General features: G+C 47.4%; 2 protein-coding genes across 5 annotated transcripts; both read right to left on the reverse strand.

Annotated features, from left to right (window-relative positions):
• Positions 1 to 548: 548 nt before the first annotated feature.
• S100A8 (S100 calcium binding protein A8) lies at positions 549 to 1,530 on the reverse strand. The gene is made up of 3 exons (XM_086392757.1): positions 1,497 to 1,530; positions 898 to 1,060; positions 549 to 747 (listed from the first exon to the last, which is right to left on the reverse strand). The coding sequence occupies exons 2-3, from the start codon at positions 1,036 to 1,038 to the stop codon at positions 619 to 621; spliced, it is 270 nt and encodes an 89-aa protein (XP_086248883.1). The 5' UTR covers positions 1,039 to 1,060; positions 1,497 to 1,530; the 3' UTR covers positions 549 to 618.
• A 6,193-nt stretch (positions 1,531 to 7,723) lies between these two features.
• Positions 7,724 to 11,897, reverse strand: LOC147376555 (protein S100-A15A). 4 transcript variants are annotated; one of them, XM_086394525.1, is made up of 3 exons: positions 11,716 to 11,897; positions 10,260 to 10,420; positions 7,724 to 8,029 (listed from the first exon to the last, which is right to left on the reverse strand). In XM_086394525.1, exons 2-3 carry the CDS (start codon positions 10,407 to 10,409, stop codon positions 7,853 to 7,855), a joined length of 327 nt encoding a protein of 108 aa, XP_086250651.1. In that variant the 5' UTR covers positions 10,410 to 10,420; positions 11,716 to 11,897; the 3' UTR covers positions 7,724 to 7,852. The 4 variants fall into 4 exon arrangements, with proteins under 4 accessions (XP_086250651.1, XP_086250652.1, XP_086250648.1 ...); XM_086394526.1 differs by having other exon boundaries at positions 10,260 to 10,465; XM_086394522.1 differs by having other exon boundaries at positions 10,260 to 10,483; positions 11,716 to 11,896.
• Between the last annotated feature and the right edge of the window lie 10,277 nt (positions 11,898 to 22,174).

Consider the following 22,174-nt stretch of genomic DNA (forward strand, 5'->3'; position numbering starts at 1 on the left):
AGAAATTACAAGTGCGGAGGCCAGGGGGCTTATTAGTGTTACTTAACGTAACATCCACCTAAAGTCACACCACAGCATAGAATTACTCTCTCTCTCTCCCTGTCTCTCTCTCTCTCATACACACACACACACACACACACACACTTCTACATAGCTATCTCCCTAACTTCCTAAAAGTCACATCTAAGACATTTTGCTGGAAATTAAAATTTAGAGAGTACTCTGAGTTTTCTTTATGTCTCCCTGTTCTCAAATCAACCATGTCATATATCACGCATATCACTCATATTACAACTATAACATCTTGGACTTTCTAGAATCCTTAAATCCTGGAACTCAGGACTCAGGATTGTGGGGCTGGAAAGGCTCAGGAATCTCCTGGGAAGAACACGGGGAGGAGAGCAGACTGGTGGCAAGCACAGAGGGCTGCTGATAGATGGGTAGCGGGGGCAACACAGGTTCGTTTCTCTTCCTTTGGGTTTTCCAACCCTCCCTCCACCCCCACAGGAGCCTCATTCCACAAACAGAAAGCGCAATCAGGAGAGACCTGAGGTATCAACTATTTTATTACTCTGCAGGGATGAGTCCAGGGGCCTAGCCCCAGGCCCAATAGCTCTGCTATTCTTTGTGAATTTCTTCATGGGCTACCAGGCCCACCTTTATCACCAGCACGAGGAACTCCTCGAAGTTAATTCCACCATCCTGATTGATGTCCAACTCTTTGAACCAAGTGTCCGCATCCTTTTTCTGTGAAGATTGGAGAGAGAGAAGTCAGAGGGTAAAGATCTCAGGGAAGCTGAGGTATGGCTGTCTGTTCGGAGCCACGCAGGTGATCAGTGACCCAGGGCTTCATCAAAGCCAGGCCGAGAACCCCAACCACACCCAGTCCCTCCTCACCTTCATAAATTTAGGACACTCTGTCTCTAACAGTTTCTTCAAGTCATCCCTATAGACGGCGTGGTAATTCCCTTTTTTCAGGGAGTACTTGTGGTAGACGTCAATCAGGGAGTTAATGGCACACTCCAGATCCGTCAGCATGGTGTCCAAGGATTTGCCCCACCTGGAAGACGGAGCACCCGGGCAAGCCCGAAGTGGGCAAGGTGCCTGTGGGGACACTCAGGAAGCTCCTACCCCAGGGGATGGCTTTGCCTTGGATGACACCATCCAAGTAGCTAAAGCCAGCAGAGGGCTATGGCTACAAGGGGAAGGGGTGGGATGATGTAGATGAGGGTGTGGGAGGCGGCAGGGTACCCAAGCACACACAGTGCCTGCCAGCTCTCCCCATGGCCTCATCCTCTGCCCAGGAAGGGCCCAAACGTGCCCTCACTCAAAAGTCCTAGAGCCCTCGGCCCCTTCTTCAACCCCAGGCTCATGTTCCTCTGGACCCTGTCCAGATACCAGCGAGCTTTCTCTCCCCTCCTCTGAGAAGGCTGCTGCACTCCTCAGCCCACCCCAGGGGAAGCCCTCAGTGACGGACAGACCACAGTTCCACTTACCAGGTCTCCCCAAAACAGAGTTGCCAAAAGACATGCAGGACTCAGTGTCGGCTCCCTTTTATAGCAGCCAGGATTGGCCAGCTGCCCAGGGCCTCGGGCCACTCAGAGGCAGCTACTCCCTTCCAGTGTTGCTACAGCCTCAAGTTTCCCAACAAGGAGAATGGGGCAATCACCGTGCAGAATGAAAAGTCCTGAGGGGGAGCACAGGAAAGGTAGAAGGAGGAAGGCAAGTGCCAGGCAGTGATGCCCAGGAGGAGAAACCAGGAAGAGGGCATGGTAAAGATTCTGCCTGTGGGCTGCTAGCGTCCCCTGGCACGGCCAACCATGGAAGCTCACTCCTAAGTCCCTCCCACTGTTGCTGTGGTTATTTGCAAGGCTTCTCTGTGCATCTCGGAAATAGAACTGAAGTTGGATGCCTCATTTTAAGTGCATGCACATAAGCGCATTCCTCCACAGCATTCATCACATTGTCAAAGGGTCCAAAGGCCTTCAACAGGTTAAGAACACTTGTCCTAGTTGCTGGGTTTTTAGTAACGGAAGGTGGAGTATTTCCATTATTGTTGTTATGTGTGTGGCTGGACTCAGTGGGGATGTGGGCTGCTAAGGGTTAAGTCCGTTTCTCTGCTGCTGTCCCCACACCTTCACAACACCTCTGTTCTGTGAGGCTGGGGTGGGGCGGCACTGTGTCCCAGGAGATGGACTCTGGCTTGGGGTCCCCCTACGAGCATGAGGCACTGAGCCGCCGCATAAACAGCAGGGACCCTTCCATCCTCTCTGGAGTGATTACGTGCCTGTGACCCCAGGAGTCTGGGCTATAGAGGAAAACAACTCTGTGGGGGTGGGGAAGGAGGGCACTTTTGGAGAAGGCAGAAATGCTTCAACCCTAGGAGGTGGGCGATTCCCCCAGGATTTCAGGAGGAGTGAGTACTTCCCCCCAACCTGGGTTCCAGTGCTGAAGATTTGTGATCATTTCTCTTCTACAGAGTACTTGACATTCATGTAACCTATTCAGACCCTCAGAACATGCCTATCAGAAAGTCGGGGCACAGAGCCCCCTCAATCTATACACACGGAAGCCGAGACCTAGAAAGGTGAAGCGGTTCACACAGTTTCGCAGTGCAGATGTGTCAGAGCGCAGACAGGATCCCAGGCTCCAGGGCATGATCTGACAAGAACATGACTCTGCTGAGAAAGCCCCTCCCATCTCTCCATCCTTCATACATTGAACCAATATTTTCCTTATGCTTCTCCAAGACCTAAGCCATCATCGCCTCCTAGAGGAAGCAGATGGGATTAGCCTCTCTCTACTTCATGTTCCTGCAGCCCTTTGGGCTTTATTCTGTCATTAACTTTGTAGCTGGGTGACCTTGGGCTAATTACTTACCCTCTCTGTGCTTTAGTTAGCTCAATTATTAAATAGAGATCACAATAAAGTCTACCTCCAACCTATAGGAGAGAATATTTGCAAATCGTATATATGAGAAAGGGTTAATATCCAGAATACAGAAAGAACTCCTACAACTCAACTCCAAAAGAAAACAAATAACCCAATGAAAACTGAGGTGGGAGGGAGGTTCAGGATGGAGGGGATATATGTATATATGTATACATCTACTGCCAACAAAAACAGAAAATAACAAGTCTCGAAAGGGACGTGGGCACTGCTGGTAGGAATGTAAAGTAGTGAAGCCCCTGAGGGAAAATAATAGAGTGGTTCTTCAAAAAATTAAAAACCAAATTACCGTTTGATGCAGCAATTCCACTTCTGGGTATATACCCAAAATAATTGAAAGCAGAGTCTCAAAAAGATATTTGTACCCTCATGTTCACAGAAGCGTTATTCACAACAGCCAAAATGTGGAAGCAACCCGAGTGTCCATCCACAGATGAATGGATAAATAAATGTGGTGTGTACATACAATGGAGTATTATTCAGCCTTTAAAAAGGAAGAAAAATCTTGACACATGATACAACATGGGTGAACCATGAGGATAGACAGTGAAGTAAGACATTCAAAAAGACCAGTATCTCCATTTATATGAGGTACCTGGAGTAGCTGAACTCATAGAAACAGAAGTAGAGTGGTGGTTTCCAAGGTCTAGGAGGAGGGGGCTGTGGGGGTAATTATTGGGTACAGAGTTTCAGTTCCAAGATGATGAGCGTTTTGGAGACCAGATGCACAACAAAGGGAATACATTTAACACGACTGAACTGGACACTTAAAGACTGGTTAGGATGGTAAATTTTATGTTAGAGATACATATATATATATGACTTCCCTGGTGGTTCAGATGGTTAAGCGTCTGTCTACAATGCAGGAGACCCAGGTTCAATCCCTGGGTCAGGAAGATCCCCTAGAAAAGGAAATGGCACCCCACTCCAGTACTCTTGCCTGGAAAATCCTATGGACGGAGGAGCCTGGTAGGCTACAGTCCATGGGGTCGCAAAGAGTCAGACACAACTGAGTGACTTCACTTTCACTTTCATATTTATATAGCTCAGTCGTGTCTGACTCTTTGTGACCCCATGGATTGTAGCCCAGCAGGCTCCTCTGTCCATGGAATTTTTCAGGCAGGAATACTAGAGTGGGTTGCCATTTCCTACTCCAAGGTTATATAAATATATAAATATATATAACCACAATTTAAATATTTTAAAATCCTAAATGCTTCCACTCCCCCAAAATAAAATCTGCCTGATAGTGTCGTTGTGAGCATTAAAAATAGATGCAAAATATTTATGACTTGTGGGCTTTTATTAATAGATATTATATTTTAATTAAAAGTTTCTACACAAAAAAACACGTGAGGCTTTTAAAGCAGCACATAGTAAGCCAGCACTGTGTGAGCGTACACCATGATCACTGCCCTGTCGATAAGTCCGACTCCCCAGCTGGGCTGTGAACCCTTGAGGACCCAGACTGGGTCACCTGTGTCTGCCTCCCTAGGACCCAGCTCAGTGTCAGCTATACACTGTAACAGCAACGACAATCAACAAGAACAAACAATAGCAAAATAATGATTGGTATTTATTGGGCTCTTACCATGTGCCAGGAACCACTGTCATTGTTTAAGAGCTTTATTTACATCAATCCATTTAACCCTCATATAATCCAATGAAGTATGTTCTATCATAATTTCCACTTTACAGATGAGGGAACTGAGGCCCATAGAGACACAACGTTCAGAGCCTCAAATGACCTGGGTGATATGACCTACTGTGACATCATCCATTTCCTGCACTTGACTGGAATACCTCTCTGCCAATAAAGTGCTTCTCATCCTTCCTGACCCAGTCCAGGCACCATCTGCTCTGGTCCATTGCTGACTCTCTGTCCCCCACCTCTATCAACGCTGAGTGAATCCTCACCTCCATGCTACCAAGCTCTTCTGCATCACGCATTTGCTCTGCTATATTGGAGTTCATCTGTTTATTGCCTGTCTTTTCTTTGAGACTAAGGGCCCCTTTAGAGCAGAAACCCCATCATATCCTGGGGTCTGGTACATACTAGGTACTCAATTAATACTTACTGAGGGAATAAATGAATGAAGAATTGAACACTTGATCGAGCCCTTATCCCAGGCAGAAATTCCCTTTATCATACCCAGCCACTTTAAATTATAGTGTTTTGGGAAAAAAGGAGGATATAGACCCACCCACCAAATACAGTCTGCCTTCCTTGATAGTCAACCTCCTGATAGGAAAATAGGGCTGTTTATGACGTCAAATACGACAAGTTTTCAACCAATGATCAAGCACTCGGCACCTACCTTCGGTTGTCCAGGCCCACTTCTCAATGACCTGCACAATCACATCTTAGCCCAAATAGCACATCATATTTTCAGAGTGTTTTTGCATCCACTAATTCATCTGATAGCACTGTGAAGTGGACATCACAGATATAACTCTCCCTGGGTGACAGATGAGGAAACTGAGGCCTGAGGTCCTACGGGCTTTGTTTTGGTGCTTACATGCCAAAAGCACACTTTAGAACAAGCTGGCTTCTTCTGAGATTCTTCTTCGGGTTTGTTCACTAGCCCAGGATGGCATTCACGCTGACCTCTCTCAAGGAGGGTGATGGCGAGATTGACGGAGATGATGTTTTTCCAGGCCTGGACCCCTCAGGAGATGCCTGCCTTGAAGCCACTCCTGAGAACATCCGGGTGGAAACAGCTTCCTTTATCCAGAAAGGACAGAAAACAGGCCCCAGGTCCAGTGAGGGAATCATAAACCGTGATCCCCTCCAGCATCGGGTGCTTGTCAGTGGAGCCTGCTGGTCAGCAAGGCCATGAAACATCGCCCCAGAAAAGCTCTCCCTGGACAGGCAGCCTTGGGGGCTTCTGGGAGAGCAGGAGCCAGGCTGAGCTGACCCAGAAGGAGATAGTGTCAGGAATTGGGCAAGCACAAGGGGAAAAAGGTAGCGCCTGTAATCAGACTGGCGGACATGGGGCAACCTGGGGGAATGGAACTTAGTCCTGTTTACAGGAAAGAGCTCAGTCTTGGCTGTGTGTCTCAACACCAGGCCCAAGCCCGTGGCTAAGGAAATGAGGACAGAGCATGCAGGGCCGGTGGAGAAACCCCCAGGAAGGGACAGGAGGGCTGGGCTGAGCCACCGCTTTGTAATCAAATGCCTGTGCAACCCAGTACATTTCAGGTGAGACAGGCAGGGAGGATCCCCCTGGGCCTGGGGCAAGGGTGGCCTGCGTCACCCTGCCAACTGTCTCCCAGTCTCTGGATGTGACTAAGGGCCTGCACGAGGCAACGTAGACCCCGGTCATGGGATTCCAGCCCATAGGCCCCACTCCTGCACAGCCCCAGCTCCACTCTGTGTGCTGACGCTGGGCTATGTCACAGAGATGACAGGACGGGGTCCCTGTCTTGGAGGAGGATACAGACAGCTACACATAACCTCAGTGCAGCAGGATAAGCACTTCCACAGGGGAGGTCCAGAGGGAAAGTGGGGCCAGTGGCACTGACCCCTAGATGATGATAATTGAAGATCAGCCAGTATGTGAACGTGGCGTCCACGGAGGGCCTGCTTCTGAGCGCCACTGATCAGGAACAAAGGCCTCCAGTTTGGCCTGCAGGGTGCTGCTCCCCATGTTTGGTTCACAGGTCCAGTTGGCAGAGGGAACCAAACCAAGTCCTTTAAATAACTTGATTGGGGTATCCAATCACCTGCATAGGGGTGCAGAAAATTACCCATCACTCCTTCAAATAACTCATTGTTTCTATCACAGTGCACTCAGGACATGGGTTCTCAGACCATCCTCAGAGAAGAAACCCACCAAGATGGACCCAGCAGGACCTAAAGGCAGACGAGACCCTCCCCCAAGAGACTGTGCATCAGCTTCCTGGGCTTCCAGGGAGAGACAAAAACAAACAACACAGAGAGAGGGCAGGGGCAGGTCTGAGCTGGGAGGGATGAGGGAGTCACAAATAGCCCAGAGTCAGAACAACACCCATATCCATCATCATTTATTTATTAACAAAAACAAAACCAAACCCTCCTCTCCCCAGGAAGCTTTCCCTGATTGATAGTCACCCACATTCCACTCATCAGTCTTCCAACTTTAAGTTTGACCCATCTCTGACTCAATGTCTGGAAAACCCACCTCACAATCTTCCCTCACCGACTGGCCATGGACCTGCCACCCATGCCAATTACCAGCATCATCTTCCCCACCCTGTCCTGGGCCCTTCCCAGTCCCGGCCGCTCCGCCTTTGTTGGGGCTCTCTTTTGAAGCTGGGAGAACTTCTTCCCTCGTGGCTCCTGTCCAATCAGGTATGTGTAGTGAATGAGTGACCAGAACATCAGTGGTGAGGCCTGGCTTCCTTGTCAGAGAGCTGACTCCCCGAGAGAAGAGACTCCACCCTCTCGGACAAAAAGCTGGGGATAAGGGCTGTCTCCCTGCTCAGACAGGGGCTCCTGGGGCAGGGGCTATCTCCCCACTCAGACAGGGGTGCCTGGGGGCAGGGGCTATCTCCCCACTCAGACAGGGGCTCCTGGGGCAGGGGCTGTCTCCCCATTCAGACAGGGGTTCCTGGGGGCAGGGGCTGTCTCCTCACTCAGACTGGGGCTCCTGGGGCAGGGCTGACTCCTCCCTCAGACAGGGGCTCCTGGGGCACAGACTACCCAAAATGACTGATCCTCAGAGTAGGACCAAATCTTTCTTTCTGGGCCCAGAGCAGATCCACGGAACCAGGAACTGAGCAACATCCAGAAGTCTTTACAAAGTTGCTTTATTCTCTTCCCTCACAGTGTTCACTGCACACACACACACACACACAGCTCTGTCTTCAGCTGCCCACAGCTAGGTCACACCTGCTCCCTAGACAGGCCCCTGCACTCCCCCTAATAGAGGCTGTGCTGGGTGCAGTAATGGGCACACAGCTGCCGGTGGTACTGCAAGTGGTAGTCCTTCACCAGCTTGCCCAAGATGTAGAGAAACTCCTCAAAGCAGATCTGGTTGTCCTGGTTCTTGTCTGCTGCCCGGAACAACTGTGTGATGTAGTACGGCTCCTTCCGGCCCTGAGGAGTGAGCAGAGGGTCAACCATGCACCCCAGCACCACCCTGCAGTGAAGGCCAGGCGCTCCTCGGCCTGCTGGTGGGAGGACAGGGGCAGTCGGTGGGAGAGTGTGGCCTGGCCCTGTCTGGAGGGGGGTTGCAGGAGACAACTCCTCATTCAGTCAGTGCCCAGGACCCTCTGTGCTGCAGAATGTTCAGGCAGCAGTGTCGGGGGCACCTCAGCTAACTGGACCTGGGGCTGCATGGGAGACAGAGAGTACAGGCAGGGCTCCATGTGCTGGTTGACTGGGCACGCCCAACACAATTCACCTTTGCCCATCATCAGGGGCTCTGGGCTAAGTCGGTTCAGTCATATCTGACTCTGTGCAACCCCATGGACGATAACCCGCCAGGCTCCTCTGTCCATGGGGATTCTCCAGGCAAGAATACTGGAGTGGGTTGCCATGCCCTCCTCCAGGGGATCTTCCCAACCCAGGGATTGAACCCGGGTCTCTTGCATGGGCAGGCCGGGTCTTTACCACTAGCGCCACTTGCCTATCTCTCCACTAGCTAAAGTGCCAGCTCCCCTGCAGGGACAGCCCAGCCCAGGGGCGTCAGGGTAGAAGGCTATGCCTTCCTCCTCCACAGTGGGAGCCTCCAGGGCAGAGCCCCCTGCCCCTCATGTCTGCATCTCCAGAGCTACTGCTGGGCCAGCACCAGGTGGGGTCAGATATCTCCATGCAGTATCATCTGCCTGGGAACTATTTAGGACTCTGTGCCCGTGTCACCTCCAGAAAGCACAAAAGACGGGAAAGGCCAGAGCTAGGGGCCCTGGAGTTGCTGGGACGTCCCAAGTAGGCAACGCTCAGGGCTGGCATAGGGAGGAAAGGGGCATTTGAGGTGGAAGGGACAGCAGGGAGGAGTCCAGCTCAGAGGGTAGGTGCAGGCAGGAGGCTCACTGAGCAGTGGGGGTGAAGCAGGTGTCAGCAGGATTTCGCTGGTGGGCACAGGAAAGCTGGGGTGAACCTCTCAGAAAGCCTCCAGGAAGGAGGTCGCTGCAATTGTCAGCAGCCGTGGGCCTGGGAGCAGTCCTCATCCCTGTGGAAATTCTCCCCTTCCATCTCCCCCATGGCCCCACCATCTACTTATTGTCTTATCTCCTCTGCAAATTTGGTTGACCTGAGAAACGGGAGGCCTCCGGCCTGGGGCAGGCACGTCCGGCTTCCCTCCTCTCAGACCACGGCCCAGGCTGCTACGTTTGCCCAGTGAGTCCTCCAGTGCAGGTTCTGGGGTCCTTGCACAGCCGCATGACATTGGCAACTGGCCTTGGAAAGAAAAGGTTTTCCCAGAAAGAGGGACTAGCCAGTCACCCTGGTCCCACTGCCCTGTGACTCTCGAGGCTGCACTCCAATAAACAGAGGGTGAGGCTCTCTCCTCCGACGTGTCCCAGAGGCCGGCAGGGGACATGAGATGTGACCAGGGGAGGTGACTCTCCTGGAATGGAGGGCCTTGAGTTGGGCACCACCTGAAGTACTCTGGACGTGACAGTCCAGAGACCCCGGGGCTGGGCGCCAAGGGCCAGGAGACAGACACTTCCGCCAGCTTTGCAGTCCCCAAGGAGCTGGGTAGTCACAGGGCTGGGGCTGATGACAGAGGAGAGGCACAAGCCTGAGGAGGTGGCTGAGCCCAGCCTGAATTCCAGGGCTGGGCCCCCAGGCTGCTCGGAGGGACTCTGTTGGCCTCTCAGATGGGAGAGGAAATGACATTCCCAGCCCCGCAGGTTAGCAGCAGTCACCACAGCCCAAACTGTCCTCCATTGGGACCAGGAGGTGGATGAGAGAGGCTTGGATAGACCCCAGGAGAAGGGCCTAGGGTTCAAAGGTCAGGTGTGGGGCAAGGTCGCTGACCGAACTAGCTTGTGGGCAGAGGAAGGATTTAGGTCCTTTTCTTTCCAGAAGCAGGTCAGGCAGAAGAACAAACAGGTTTGGGGTTAGGACTGAGTTTCAGGGATTAGCTGTGTTTGGTCTGGAGTGGGGCCAGGCAGAGAGTTTCAGGAGAGGGAAGGACAGAAAATAAACCCAGGCTGGGCCACGCTTCTCCCACAAAACATCCTGCCCTCCGCCCTCCCGCACACCCCCTCCCCTAGCTGGAAGTGCTCCTAAGAGATGGCTTCCCGCACCTTCACCCACCCCAATCGCTTCCAGCCCCACAAGCAACCCCATACTTTATGTATCCGCACCCAGCCCCACGCACCAAGGTCTCCATGAAGCGGGGCACATTGTCCATGAGCAGAGCCTTCAGCTCCTCCAGCGACAGCGTCTCTGCATCCCCTTCCCGGGCAGCGTACTCGTGGTAGCAGTGGATGATTTGGAAGAGGGATTCCTCCACTCGTGTGTCCGTCATGGTGGCTGGGCCTGGGCCCAGGATGGGGGCAACTCAGGAGATGCAGGGGGAAGCAACTGGGGACAGTGGAGAATCTGGGGGCAGGGAGCACAGCAGAGCAGGCCAGGCAGAGGCCAGGCCACAACAGGTGGGTGCTTCCTCCAGGAATCTTCTGCCCACCTGTGTAAGGGCCCCTCTCTGCCCTCCCCACCTGACCTCTTGCAAACTTGGCTCAGCCTCCCTGCCCTGCAGGAAACTGCCACAAGCTCAGGACAGGGCTCTGTCCCTTCCCCGAGCCAGCAGCCTTCCAGGAGACAGGATCTGTGTCCTGTGTCCCACCCCCAACCATGCCCTCAGCTTAGGAGCCCTCAAAATCGAGAAATCAAGGAGCCCTCAAAATCAAGAATGAGAAGAAATTAGACTCTTGGAAGCAAGATGACATATCCCAATGGAAATATTTTTAAACCCCTTGAGAAGGCAAGATACCCACTACCATAAACTATTTTGTAACACAAACAAAATATCGAGATAACTGTCCTACCCAGAACCCCAGACGTACTCAAATATTGTTTTCCTTTTGGGGCTTAATACAGACGGCACAGGGACCCTCATCTTGCTCCCACTCCTGCCCTGACTGGCCCTCTCTGAAGGGGTCTGTGTGCCATCTGCATGCCCCCGGGGCCCCCAGAGTCTCTGTGTGTGGGGCTGTTCAGTGCCCAGTGTCAGGGGCAGGCAGGGGTGCCGCGGCCTCTCCCAGTCACCCCAATCCCCATCCAGGTGCTCTACATGGGTGAAGGCAGGTGCCCTCAACCCCCTGCTCCCCACTTCCTTTAGAGATGAGAGCCCTGTTTTCAGGAGGCAGGGCTGTCCAATAGTATCAGCTGTCCTCCCTGGATTCTGGGCAGGTAAGATTCAGGACAACTGGTTCCAACTCTTAACAGAGTCAGCCAGGCCCTGGGCAAAGCAGTTTATGCACAGTATCCCATGCAATCCTCACAATGACCTTATAAAGTAGGCATCACGCCCCCACCCTATCTTCCTGAGGAGGAAACGAAATCCAAAAGGCCTAAGTAAATTTCCCCAAATCACACAACTGACCATTTGGAGCTGGAATCAGTCAGTGTCTTTGGGGTTATAAGACATGTTTTTCATTTGGAAGTCCTTAACCCTTTTGAGGCCCCAGTATGCTACTGGGACATCCATCTACAAGGCACACATCCTCCAAAATGGGTAAGCAACTCCTTTCAGCTATCCTGGACCTGTGTAGGATATCCTGGACCCACACAACCCAGCCCACCCCCACAGCTCTCTCGGACCAGGCGCTGACCTGTTGCTGCTGGGGTGAGGCTGCTGCTGATCCACAGTCTTGATCTGTTTTATCCTAGAGACTCCTCGGTGCTCAGGCAAGAGGCAGTTTGAGAGCAGGGGCTCCTCTGCCAAGTCCCACATCCTGCCCATCCTCAATGCCTCCAATTATGGTAGCCAGTGCTGTGACTCTTAACTGGTTCCTCAGCAGCACGACTGAGCCTTAATTGCATTCCTGAGATGACATCACAGGACACTGCTTTCTATGATTAACTCAGTTTCAGGGACCCACCTGCCCTCAGAGCCTGATCTAAAGCATCTCAGAACCACAGAAGATCATGTTATCCATCTCCCCACCTCAGAGCTCATCATCACAGCTCCAGGGCTCATTCGGGGTCAGACACACAACTTAAATACAACTTTGGGGATGTCCTCCCACAGTTAGCAAACCCCCAAACTCCAGAGTCACGAAGCACATTCATTCATCCAACAAATATTTCTCAATCAGTAGGCCCTCTCTAGGCAATAAAGAGTAAGACATGAGGCCAAGTCACAGGGTGGGGACACTTGGAGGGGACAGAGTCACACACAGTCAGAGAGCACTGTGAACACTCCTAGTTTAGGGGCATAAACAGGGTACCCTGGGCACCCAAGGAGTACCTCTGCCTTCCTGGAAAGCTGAGGAAGGTTTCCTCGGGAGATGCTATTTGCTGTGGCACTTGAAAATATGGTTGCAAGGAGATGCATGGAGAACCAGGCACTCCAGACGGAGGAAAAGGCTTTGCCCAGGGGCAAAGGCTCAGGTGCATCAGAGAGAGTGGCTTGCTTGGGGGGGTGAAGTCCACAGGGTATCCGATGAGCAGTTAGAAGAAACAAGACTGGAGAGGCAGGATGGAGACCAAATGTGAAAGGCCCTGTGTGCCAGGCTAGAGCTGCAACTTTATCCTGCACAAAGAAAGTAGCTGACGGGGGATTTTTAAATGGGTTGGGTGATGGGTGAGAGGTGACAGAAGTAGTAAGGACACCTTTATGACCAACCTAGATAGCATATTAAAAAGCAGAGACATTACTTTGCCAACAAAGGTCCATCTAGTCAAGGCTATGGTTTTTCCTGTGGTCATGTATGGATGTGAGAGTTGGACTGTGAAGAAAGCTGACCTCCAAAGAATTGATGTTTTTGAACTGTGGTGTTGGAGAAGACTCTTGAGAGTCCCTTGGACTGCAAGGAGATCCAACCAGTCCATCCTAAAGGAGATCAGCCCTGGGTGTTCTTTGGAAGGAATGATGCTAAAGCTGAAACTCCAGTACTTTGGCCACCTCATGCGAAGAGTTGACTCATTGGAAAAGACTCTGATGCTGGGAGGGATTGGGGGCAGGAGGAGAAGGGGACAACAAAGGATGAGATGGCTGGATGGCATCACTGACTCGATGGAGGTGAGTTTGAGTGAACTCCAGGAGTTGGTGATGGACAGGGAGGCCTGGCCTGCTGTGATTCATGGGGTTGCAAAGAGTCAGACATGATTGAGTGACTGAACTGAACTGAACTGAACCCACTGCAAAGAGGGAGTGATCTACTCTAAAGGAGTCCTGACGTGTAAGCTTGGCCTCCATTCAGGTGCCATCTGGCTGACAGGTTCTTGAGTGATGGGTGAACTGCCTCACCTCCCCCCAACCCCGACCCTAAGCCTTCTCTCAGCCAACCCCTTCCATTTCTGTCTCACCCATGCATCTTCCATGGGAGGAGTCACACAGGCTGATGAGTAAATCTTCCAGAAGGGAGCGCCAAAGGACAGTTAATTAACCAGAGATTGTGTCTTGGCATGCCTGAAGATTTGAGAGAAAAATAGGTATATAGTTAAAGCAAAATGTTTTCCAGTTTACAGGGTGAGCCTTCATCTGACCAACTTAATGATTTCCTGAGCAAACAAGTGGTTCATCAACACACGTTTATATTTTGAAAATAAAAGCAGGGCTCAAATTTCTAAACAGTAAAACAATTTGGCAATGCCAAGCTGAAGTCACAGAGATATGTTTGATTCAGCCATCATTCTCCTGGGAATTTATTTTACAAAAGTAATCAGACAGACATTTAAAAGCAATAAATAAGAAAATATTCACAACTCTGATATCTATAGACAAGGGACAAAATAGAAGTGAAAACCTTGAAAACAACTACTTATCAAATTTCAGATGGAGATACATCCTTGGACAATCCCCACATGATAATTTGTTACTCAAAAGGAACTCCAATTTTGGCCCATGGCATGAAGTGGGTAGAAGGTCATTTGCAGCCCTCTTCACCCTGCCTTTGTTCAACTTGGGAAAAAATGGCTCTCTATACCATCGGACTACACAATGATGACCTCCTCCCACAGCTCTGGGGTAACTATTTTGTCTTATTACTATGCTGTGGGCATCCTCTCACACTACTAATCAATGCGAGCCCAATTTTTAATAACTGTGGAGTGATCATTTGTTTCATGCATCAAAATTTATTGTATTAATCTATTATTGGCAGACATTTAAAATACTCCAAGTCTGTCCACTTTAATCAACTCTTCCTTAATGTTGATATTTCTTCAGAATTTTGGCATCTGTGCTAGGTTCTGGGAAGAAGGGGAACAGAAGTGAATTGATATTCCCTTCTCCTGCCAGAGCCAACACTCTGTATCCACCCAAAGCCCACCACCAGAGCCACCACTCACATCTCATTACAACAAGCAAGTCCCTAAACACTAGCTGCACAGCCAACCCACACATACACACACCTGAACACAGACATCACTGCTGCAGAGAGAGCTCCCATGTACTAAACCCGAGAGGGCTCCCCATGACTTCCTTCTGTGAGAGAAAAGGCCCACCCCAGCAGCCTTCCTCACCCTAATATAAAAATCAGTAGACTGCTTTACAGTGCTGCATCAGACTGCATGTGTCTAGATATTTACCTTTACCTGTGAGATTGATGCTGGCCTATGTTTTCACATTGCTGTTTAGTGAGTTTTCATTTAGATTGAAGAACTTTCTTCAGTGTTTCTTGTGAGGCAGTTCTACTGACAACAAAGTCCCTTAGTTTAGTTTGTCTGGGAAAAGAAAAAAAAGAAAAGCCTACGATCTAATGACTTCATGGGTGAATTCTACCAAACATTCAGAAAAGAATACCACCAGTACTTCTTAAACTCTTTCAAAAAATAGAAGAAGGGGAAACACTTCCAAACTCAGTTCTTGAGCATCACCCCAATACCAAAATCAGGTAAAGATTTTACAAGAAAATAAAACTACAGGCCAATACCCCCTGATGAATGTAGATGCAAAAATCCTGAGTAAATACTAGCTAACTGAATTTAAAAATACATTTAAAGGATCATGTACCATAACTAAATGGGGTTTATCCCAGGAATGCAAGGATGGTTCGATGTGTGTAAGTCAATCAAGGTGGTATAATACATTAATACAATGAAAGGAAAAAAAAAACATGATTATTTCAATAAATGCAGAAAAAGTGCTTGACAAAGTTTAACTTTCATTTACAATTAAAACTCTCAACAATGTAGGTATAGAAGCATCTTATCTCAACACAATAAATGGCATATATGAGAAGCCCACAAGTAACTCCATAGTTAATGGGGGAAAAACTGAAAGCTTTCCCTCTAAGATCTGGCATAAGGCAAGGAGGCTTACTCTTGTCACTTCTTATCAACATAATAATGGAAGTTCTAGTCAGAGAAATTAGACAAGAAGAGGAAATAAAAGGCATCCAAATAGGAGAAGAAGAAATAAAAGTATCTGTTTGCAGACAGAAAGATGATATACATAGAAAACACTAAAGACTAAACAACTACAAAAATCCTGTTATAAATAATAAACTAATTCAGTAAAGTTACAGGATATGAAATAAACATATGAAATCCACTGTATTTCTATACCCAAACAGTAAACTATCCAAGAGGGAAATGAAGAAAATAATCTCATTCACAACAGCAACAAAAAGAATAAAATACTTAGGAAACAACAAGAGGTGAAAAACTTGCACTCTGAAAACTTATAAAAATATTTATTAAGGAAATTTTTAAAAACACAGACAAAAGGAAAGACATCCTTTCCTCATGGATTGGAAGAATTAATATTGTTAAAATGTCCATTCTAACCAGAGTGATCTATAGATTCAATGCAATCCCTATCAAAATCCTAGTGACATTCTTTATAGAAATAGAAAAACAATTCTAAAATTTGTATGGAACTGTAAAAGACCCTGAATAACCAAACCAATCTTGAGCAATAAGAACAAAGCTAAAGACATTTGATGATTTCAAAATTCATTACAACACTACAGTAATCAAAACAGTATGATACTGGCATAAGTATCATCTATAAGACATATAGATGAATGGAACAGAATAGAGTCCAGAAATAAATCCACACCTTAAAATCAACTGATCTTCAACAAGAGTGCCAAGAGCACAAAATGAGGAAAAAATCAGTCTCTTCAATAAACGGTGTTGGGAAAATTGAATATCAACATGCAGAAAAAGGAACCATGATCTCACCATATACAAAAATCAACTAAAAGAAGGATTAAGGACTTAAATGCAAGTCCTGAAACTGTAAAAACTACTAGGAAAAGACATAGGGGGAAAGCTTCTTGATATTGGTCTGGGTAATAATTTTTTAATATGAACCTCAAAATCACAGGCAACAAAAGCTAAAATAGACAAATGTGATTGCATTAAATTAAAAAGCTCTGTACAGCAAAGGAAACAAGCACAGAGTAAAAGGAAACCAGAATAGGAGAAAATATTTTCAAACCGTATATTTGATAAAGGGTTAATATCAAAAATAAATAAGAAACTCATACAACTCAACAGCCAAAAAACTAATGTCCCTAGGGCAAAGAATCTGAATAGATATTTCTCAAAAGAATACATACAAATAGCCAGAAGGTATATGAAGAAGCGCTCAACTTCAATAGTTGAATAAGAAATGCAACTCAAAACCACAATGACATAAAACCTACCTGTCAGAGTGGTTACTATCAGAAAGACAAAGATAACAAATGCGGGTGAAGATGTGGAGAAAAGCAAATCCTCATATACTGTTCTGGGGAATGTATATTGGTACAGACTTCATGGAAAATAATGGAGGTTTCCTCAAAACTCAAAAATAAGATTACCTATGATCCAGCAATCCTACTTCTGGATATATATCCAGAGGAAATGAAACCACGATCTCAAAGAGATATCTGCATTCCTGTGTTTATTTCAGCATTATTCATGTAGCCAAAATACACTAAAACCTAAATGTCCATAGACATGGATTCCTGGGGGTACAATGGTTAAGAATCCACCTGCCAAAGCTGGGGACACGGGTTCGATCCCTGGTCTGGGAAGATTCCACATGCCAATCAGCAACTACGCCCCTGCATCACAATGACTGAAGCCTGTGTGCAGTAGAGCCCACACACACACTACAACTACTGAAGCCCACACGCCTAATGCCTGTGCTCCCCAACAAGAGAAGCCACCGCAGAGAAGCCAGTGCACCACAGTTAAGAGCAGCCCTTTTGTACCAGAACCAGAGAAAGCCTACAGGCAGCAACCCAGCACAACCAAGAATAAATAAATAACTTAAAAAAAAAAAAAAAAACTCTATAGACAAATGAACGGACAAAGAAAGCATGATATGTGTATACAACGGAACAGTGCCTGGCCATTAAACAAGAAAGAGGTCCTGCCATTTTCAGCAACATGAGTGAGCCCCGAGAAGGTTACGCTAAATGAAACAAACCAGGCACAGAAGGACAGACACTGCATGATCGCACTATATGTGTAATCTAAAAGGGCTGGAGTGCGAAGTCAAATGGGCCTTAAGAGCATCACTGCAAAGAAAGCTAGTGGAGGTGGTGGAATTCCCGTCGAGCTATTTCAAATCCTGAAAGATGATGCTGTGAAAGTGCTGCACTCAATATGCCAGCAAATTTGGAACACTCAGCAGTGGCCACAGGACTGGAAAAGGTCAGTTTTCATTCCAATCTGAAAGAAAGGCAATTTCAAAGAATGCTCAAATTACTGCACAATTGCTTCTCACACGCTAGTAAAATAATGCTTAAAATTCTCCAAGCCAGGCTTCAGGGATACCTGAACCATGAACTTTCAGACATTCAAGCTGGTTTTAGAAAAGTCAGAGGAACCAGAGATCAAATTGCCAACATCCGCTGGATCATCGAAAAAGCAAGAGAGTTCCAGAAAAACATCTATTTCTGCTTTATTGACTATGCCAAAGCCTTTGACTGTGTGGATCACAATAAAGTGTGGAAAATTCTGAAAGAGATGGGAATACCAGACCACCTGACCTGCCTCTTGAGAAACCTGTATGTAGGTCAGGAAGCAACAGTTAGAACTCGACATGGAACAACAGACTGGTTCCAAATAGGAAAAGGAGTACATCAAGGCTGTATATTGTCACCCTGCTTATTTAACTTATATGCAGAGTACATCATGAGAAACGCTGGGCTGGAAGAAGCACAAGCTGGAATCAAGATTGCTAGGAGAAATATCAATCACCTCAGATATGCAGATGACACCACCCTTATGGCAGAAAGTGAAGAGGAACTAAAATGCCTCTTGATGAAAGTGAAAGTGGAGAGTGAAAAAGTTGGCTTAAAGCTCAACATTCAGAAAATGAAGATCATGGCATCCAGTCCCATCACTTCATGGCAAATAGATGGGGAAACAGTGTCAGACTTTATTTTTCTGGGCTCCAAAATCACTGCAGATGGTGACTGCAGCCATGAAATTAAAAGATGTTTACTCACTGGAAGGAAAGTTATGGCCAATCTAGACAGTGTATTGAAAAACAGAGACAGCACTTTGCCAACAAAGGTCCATCTAGTCAAGGCTATGGTTTTTCCAGTGGTCATATATGGATGTGAGAGTTGGACTATAAAGAAAGCTGAGTGCCGAAGAATTGATGCTTTTGAACTGTGATGTTGGAGAAGACTCTTGAGAGTCCCTTGGACTGCAAGGAGATCCAACCAGTCCATCCTAAAGAAAATCAGTCCTAAATATTCATTGGAAGGACTGATGCTGAAGCTGAAACTCCAGTACTTTGGGCACCTGATGCAAAGAGGTGACTAATTTGAAAAGACCCTGATGCTGGGAAAGATTGAGGGCAGGAGGAGAAGGGTACAACAGAGGATGAGATGGTTAAAAGGCATCACCGACTCAATGGACATGGGTTTGGGTGAACTCCGGGAGTTGGTGATGACAGGAAGGCCTGGTGTCCTGCGGTTCATGGGGCCGCAAAGAGTTGGACACAACTGAGCGACTGAACTGAACTGAAGTGAAAAGGGCTGAACTCAAAGAAAAGGAGTAGAAAGGTGGTTACCAGGGATTTAAGGGAGAGGGAAATGAGAAGACAAGGCTGTGGTCCTAGTGTGATTAGATTGACTAGTTTTCTGTGATTATGGTTTCAGTGTGTCTGCCCTTTGATGCCCTCTTGCAACACCTACCATCTTACTTGGGTTTCTCTTACCTTGGATGTAGGATGTCTCTTCACAGCTGCTCCAGCAAAGCGCTGCCGCTGCTCCTTACCTTGGACGAGGGGTATCTCCTTACCTTGGACAAGGGGTATCTCCTCACCACCGCCTCTCCTGACCTTGAACGTGGAATAGCTCCTCTAGGCCCTCCTGTGCCTGCGCAGCCACCACTCCTTGGACGTGGGGTTGCTCCTCCCAGCCGCCACTCCTGGCCTCAGGCTGGGGGTAGCTCCTCTCTGCCGTTCCTGCACCATCGCAGCCTGGCACTCTCAGCCGCTGCCCCTGACTCTCGGCCACACTATGTGCGCTGTCGCAGCCGCCTGCCTATCTCAATGAAACTAAGCCATGCCTGTGGGGCCACCCAAGACGGGCGGGTCATGGTGGAGAGGTCTGACAGAATGTGGTCCACTGGAGAAGGGAATGGCAAACCATTTCAGTATTCTTGCCTTGAGAACCCCATGAACAGTATGAAAAGGCAAAATGATAGGATACTGAAAGAGGAACTCCCCAGGTCAGTAGGTGCCCAATATGCTACTGGAGATCAGTGGAGAAATAACTCCAGAAAGAATGAAGGGATGGAGCTAAAGCAAAAACAATACCCACTTGTGGATGTGACTGGTGATAGAAGCAAGGTCCGATGCTGTAAAAAGCAATATTGCATAGGAACCTGGAATGTCAGGTCCATGAATCAAGGCAATATGGAAGTGGTCAAACAGGAGATGGCAAGAGTGAACATCGACATTCTAGGAATCAGTGAACTAAAATGGACTGGAATGGGTGAATTTAACTCAGATGACCATTATATCTACTACTGCGGGCAGGAATCCCTCAGAAGAAATGGAGTAGCCATCATGGTCAACAAAAGAGTCCGAAATGCAGTACTTGGATGCAATCTCAAAAATGACAGAATGATCTCTATTCGTTTCCAAGGCAAACCATTCAATAAGACAGTAATCCAAGTTTATGCCCCAAACAGTAACGCTGAAGAAGCTGAAGTTGAACAGCTCTATGAAGACCTACAAGACCTTCTAGAACTAACACCCCAAAAAGATGTCCTTTTCATTATAGGAAACTGGAATGCAAAAGTAGGAAGTCAAGAAACACCTGGAGTAACAGGCAAATTTGGCCTTGGAATACGGAATGAAGCAGGGCAAAGACTAATAGAGTTTTGCCAAGAAAATGCACTGGTCATAGCAAACACCCACTTCCAACAATACAAGAGAAGACTCTACATATAGACATCACCAGATGGTCAACACCAAAATCAGATTGATTATATTCTTTGCAGCCAAAGATGGAGAAGCTCTATACAGTCAACAAAAACAAGACCAGGAGCTGACTGTGGCTCAGATCATGAACTCCTTATTGCCAAATTCAGACTTAAATTGAAGAAAGTAGGGAAAGCCACTAGACCATTCAGGTATGACCTAAATCAAATCTCTTATGATTATACAGTGGAAGTGAGAAATAGATTTAAGGGCCTAGATCTGATAGATAGAGTGCCTGATGAACTATGGATGGAGGTTTGTGACATTGTACAGGAGACAGGGATCAAGACCATCCCCATGGAAAAGAAATGCAAAAAAGCAAAATGGCTGTCTGGGGAGGCCTTACAAATAGCTGTGAAAAGAAGAGAAGTGAAAAGCAAAGGAGAAAAGGAAAGATATAAACATCTGAATGCAGAGTTCCAAAGAATAGCAAGAAGAGATAAGAAAGCCTTCTTCAGCGATCAATGCAAAGAAATAGAGGAAAACAAAGAATGGGAAAGACTAGAGATCTCTTCAAGAAAATTAGAGATACCAAAGGAACATTTCATGCAAAGATGGGCTCAGTAAAGGACAGAAATGGTATGGACCTAACAGAAGCAGAAGATATTAAGAAGAGATGGCAAGAATACACAGAAGAACTGTACAAAAAAGATCTTTACGACCAAGATAATCACAATGGTGTGATCACTCACCTAGAGCCAGATCCTGGAATGTGAAGTCAAGTGGGCCTTAGAAAGCATCACTACAAACAAAGCTAGTGGAGGTGATAGAATTCCAGTTGAGCTATTCCAAATCCTGAAAGATGATGCTGTGAAAGTGCAGCACTCAATATGTCAGCAAATTTAGAAAACTCAGCAGTGGCCACAGGACTGGAAAAGGTCAGTTTTCATTCCAATCCCAAAGAAAGGCAATGCCAAAGAATGCTCAAACTACTGCACAATTGCCCTCATCTCACATGCTAGTAAAGTAATGCTCAAAATTCTCCAAGCCAGGCTTCAGCAATATGTGAACTGTGAACTTCCTGATGTTCAAGCTGGTTTTGGAAAAGGCAAAGGACCAGAGATCAAATTGCCAACACCCGCTGGATCATCGAAAAAGCAAGAGAGTTCCAGAAAAACATCTATTTCTGCTTATTGATTATGCCAAAGCCTTTGACTGTGTGGATCACAATAAACTGTGGAAAATTCTGAAAGAGATGGGAATACCAGACCACCTGACCTGCCTCTTGAGAAACCTGTATGCAGGTCAGGAAGCAACAGTTAGAACTCGACATGGAACAACAGACTGGTTCCAAATGGGAAAAGGAGTACGTCAAGGCTGTATATTGTCACCCTGCTTATTTAACTTATATGCAGAGTACATCATGAGAAACGCTGGCCTGGAAGAAGCACAAGCTGTAATCAAGATTGCCGGGAGAAAAATCAGTCACCTCAGATATGCAGATGACACCACCCTTATGGCAGAAAGTGAAGAGGAACTAAAAAGCTCACTTGATGAAAGTGAAAGAGGAGAATGAAAAAGTTGGCTTAAAGCTCAACATTCAGAAAACTAAGATCATGGCATCTGGTCCCATCACTTCATGGCAAATAGATGGGGAAACAGTGGAAACAGTGACTGACTTTATTTTTCTGGGCTCCAAAATCACTGCAGATGGTGACTGCAGCCATGAAATAAAAAGACGC

This window comes from Bos grunniens, chromosome 3 (assembly GCF_055505025.1).
Source record: "Bos grunniens cultivar Pamir isolate PY7600 chromosome 3, Bosgru_T2T1.0, whole genome shotgun sequence".
NCBI lineage: Eukaryota > Metazoa > Chordata > Mammalia > Artiodactyla > Bovidae > Bos > Bos grunniens.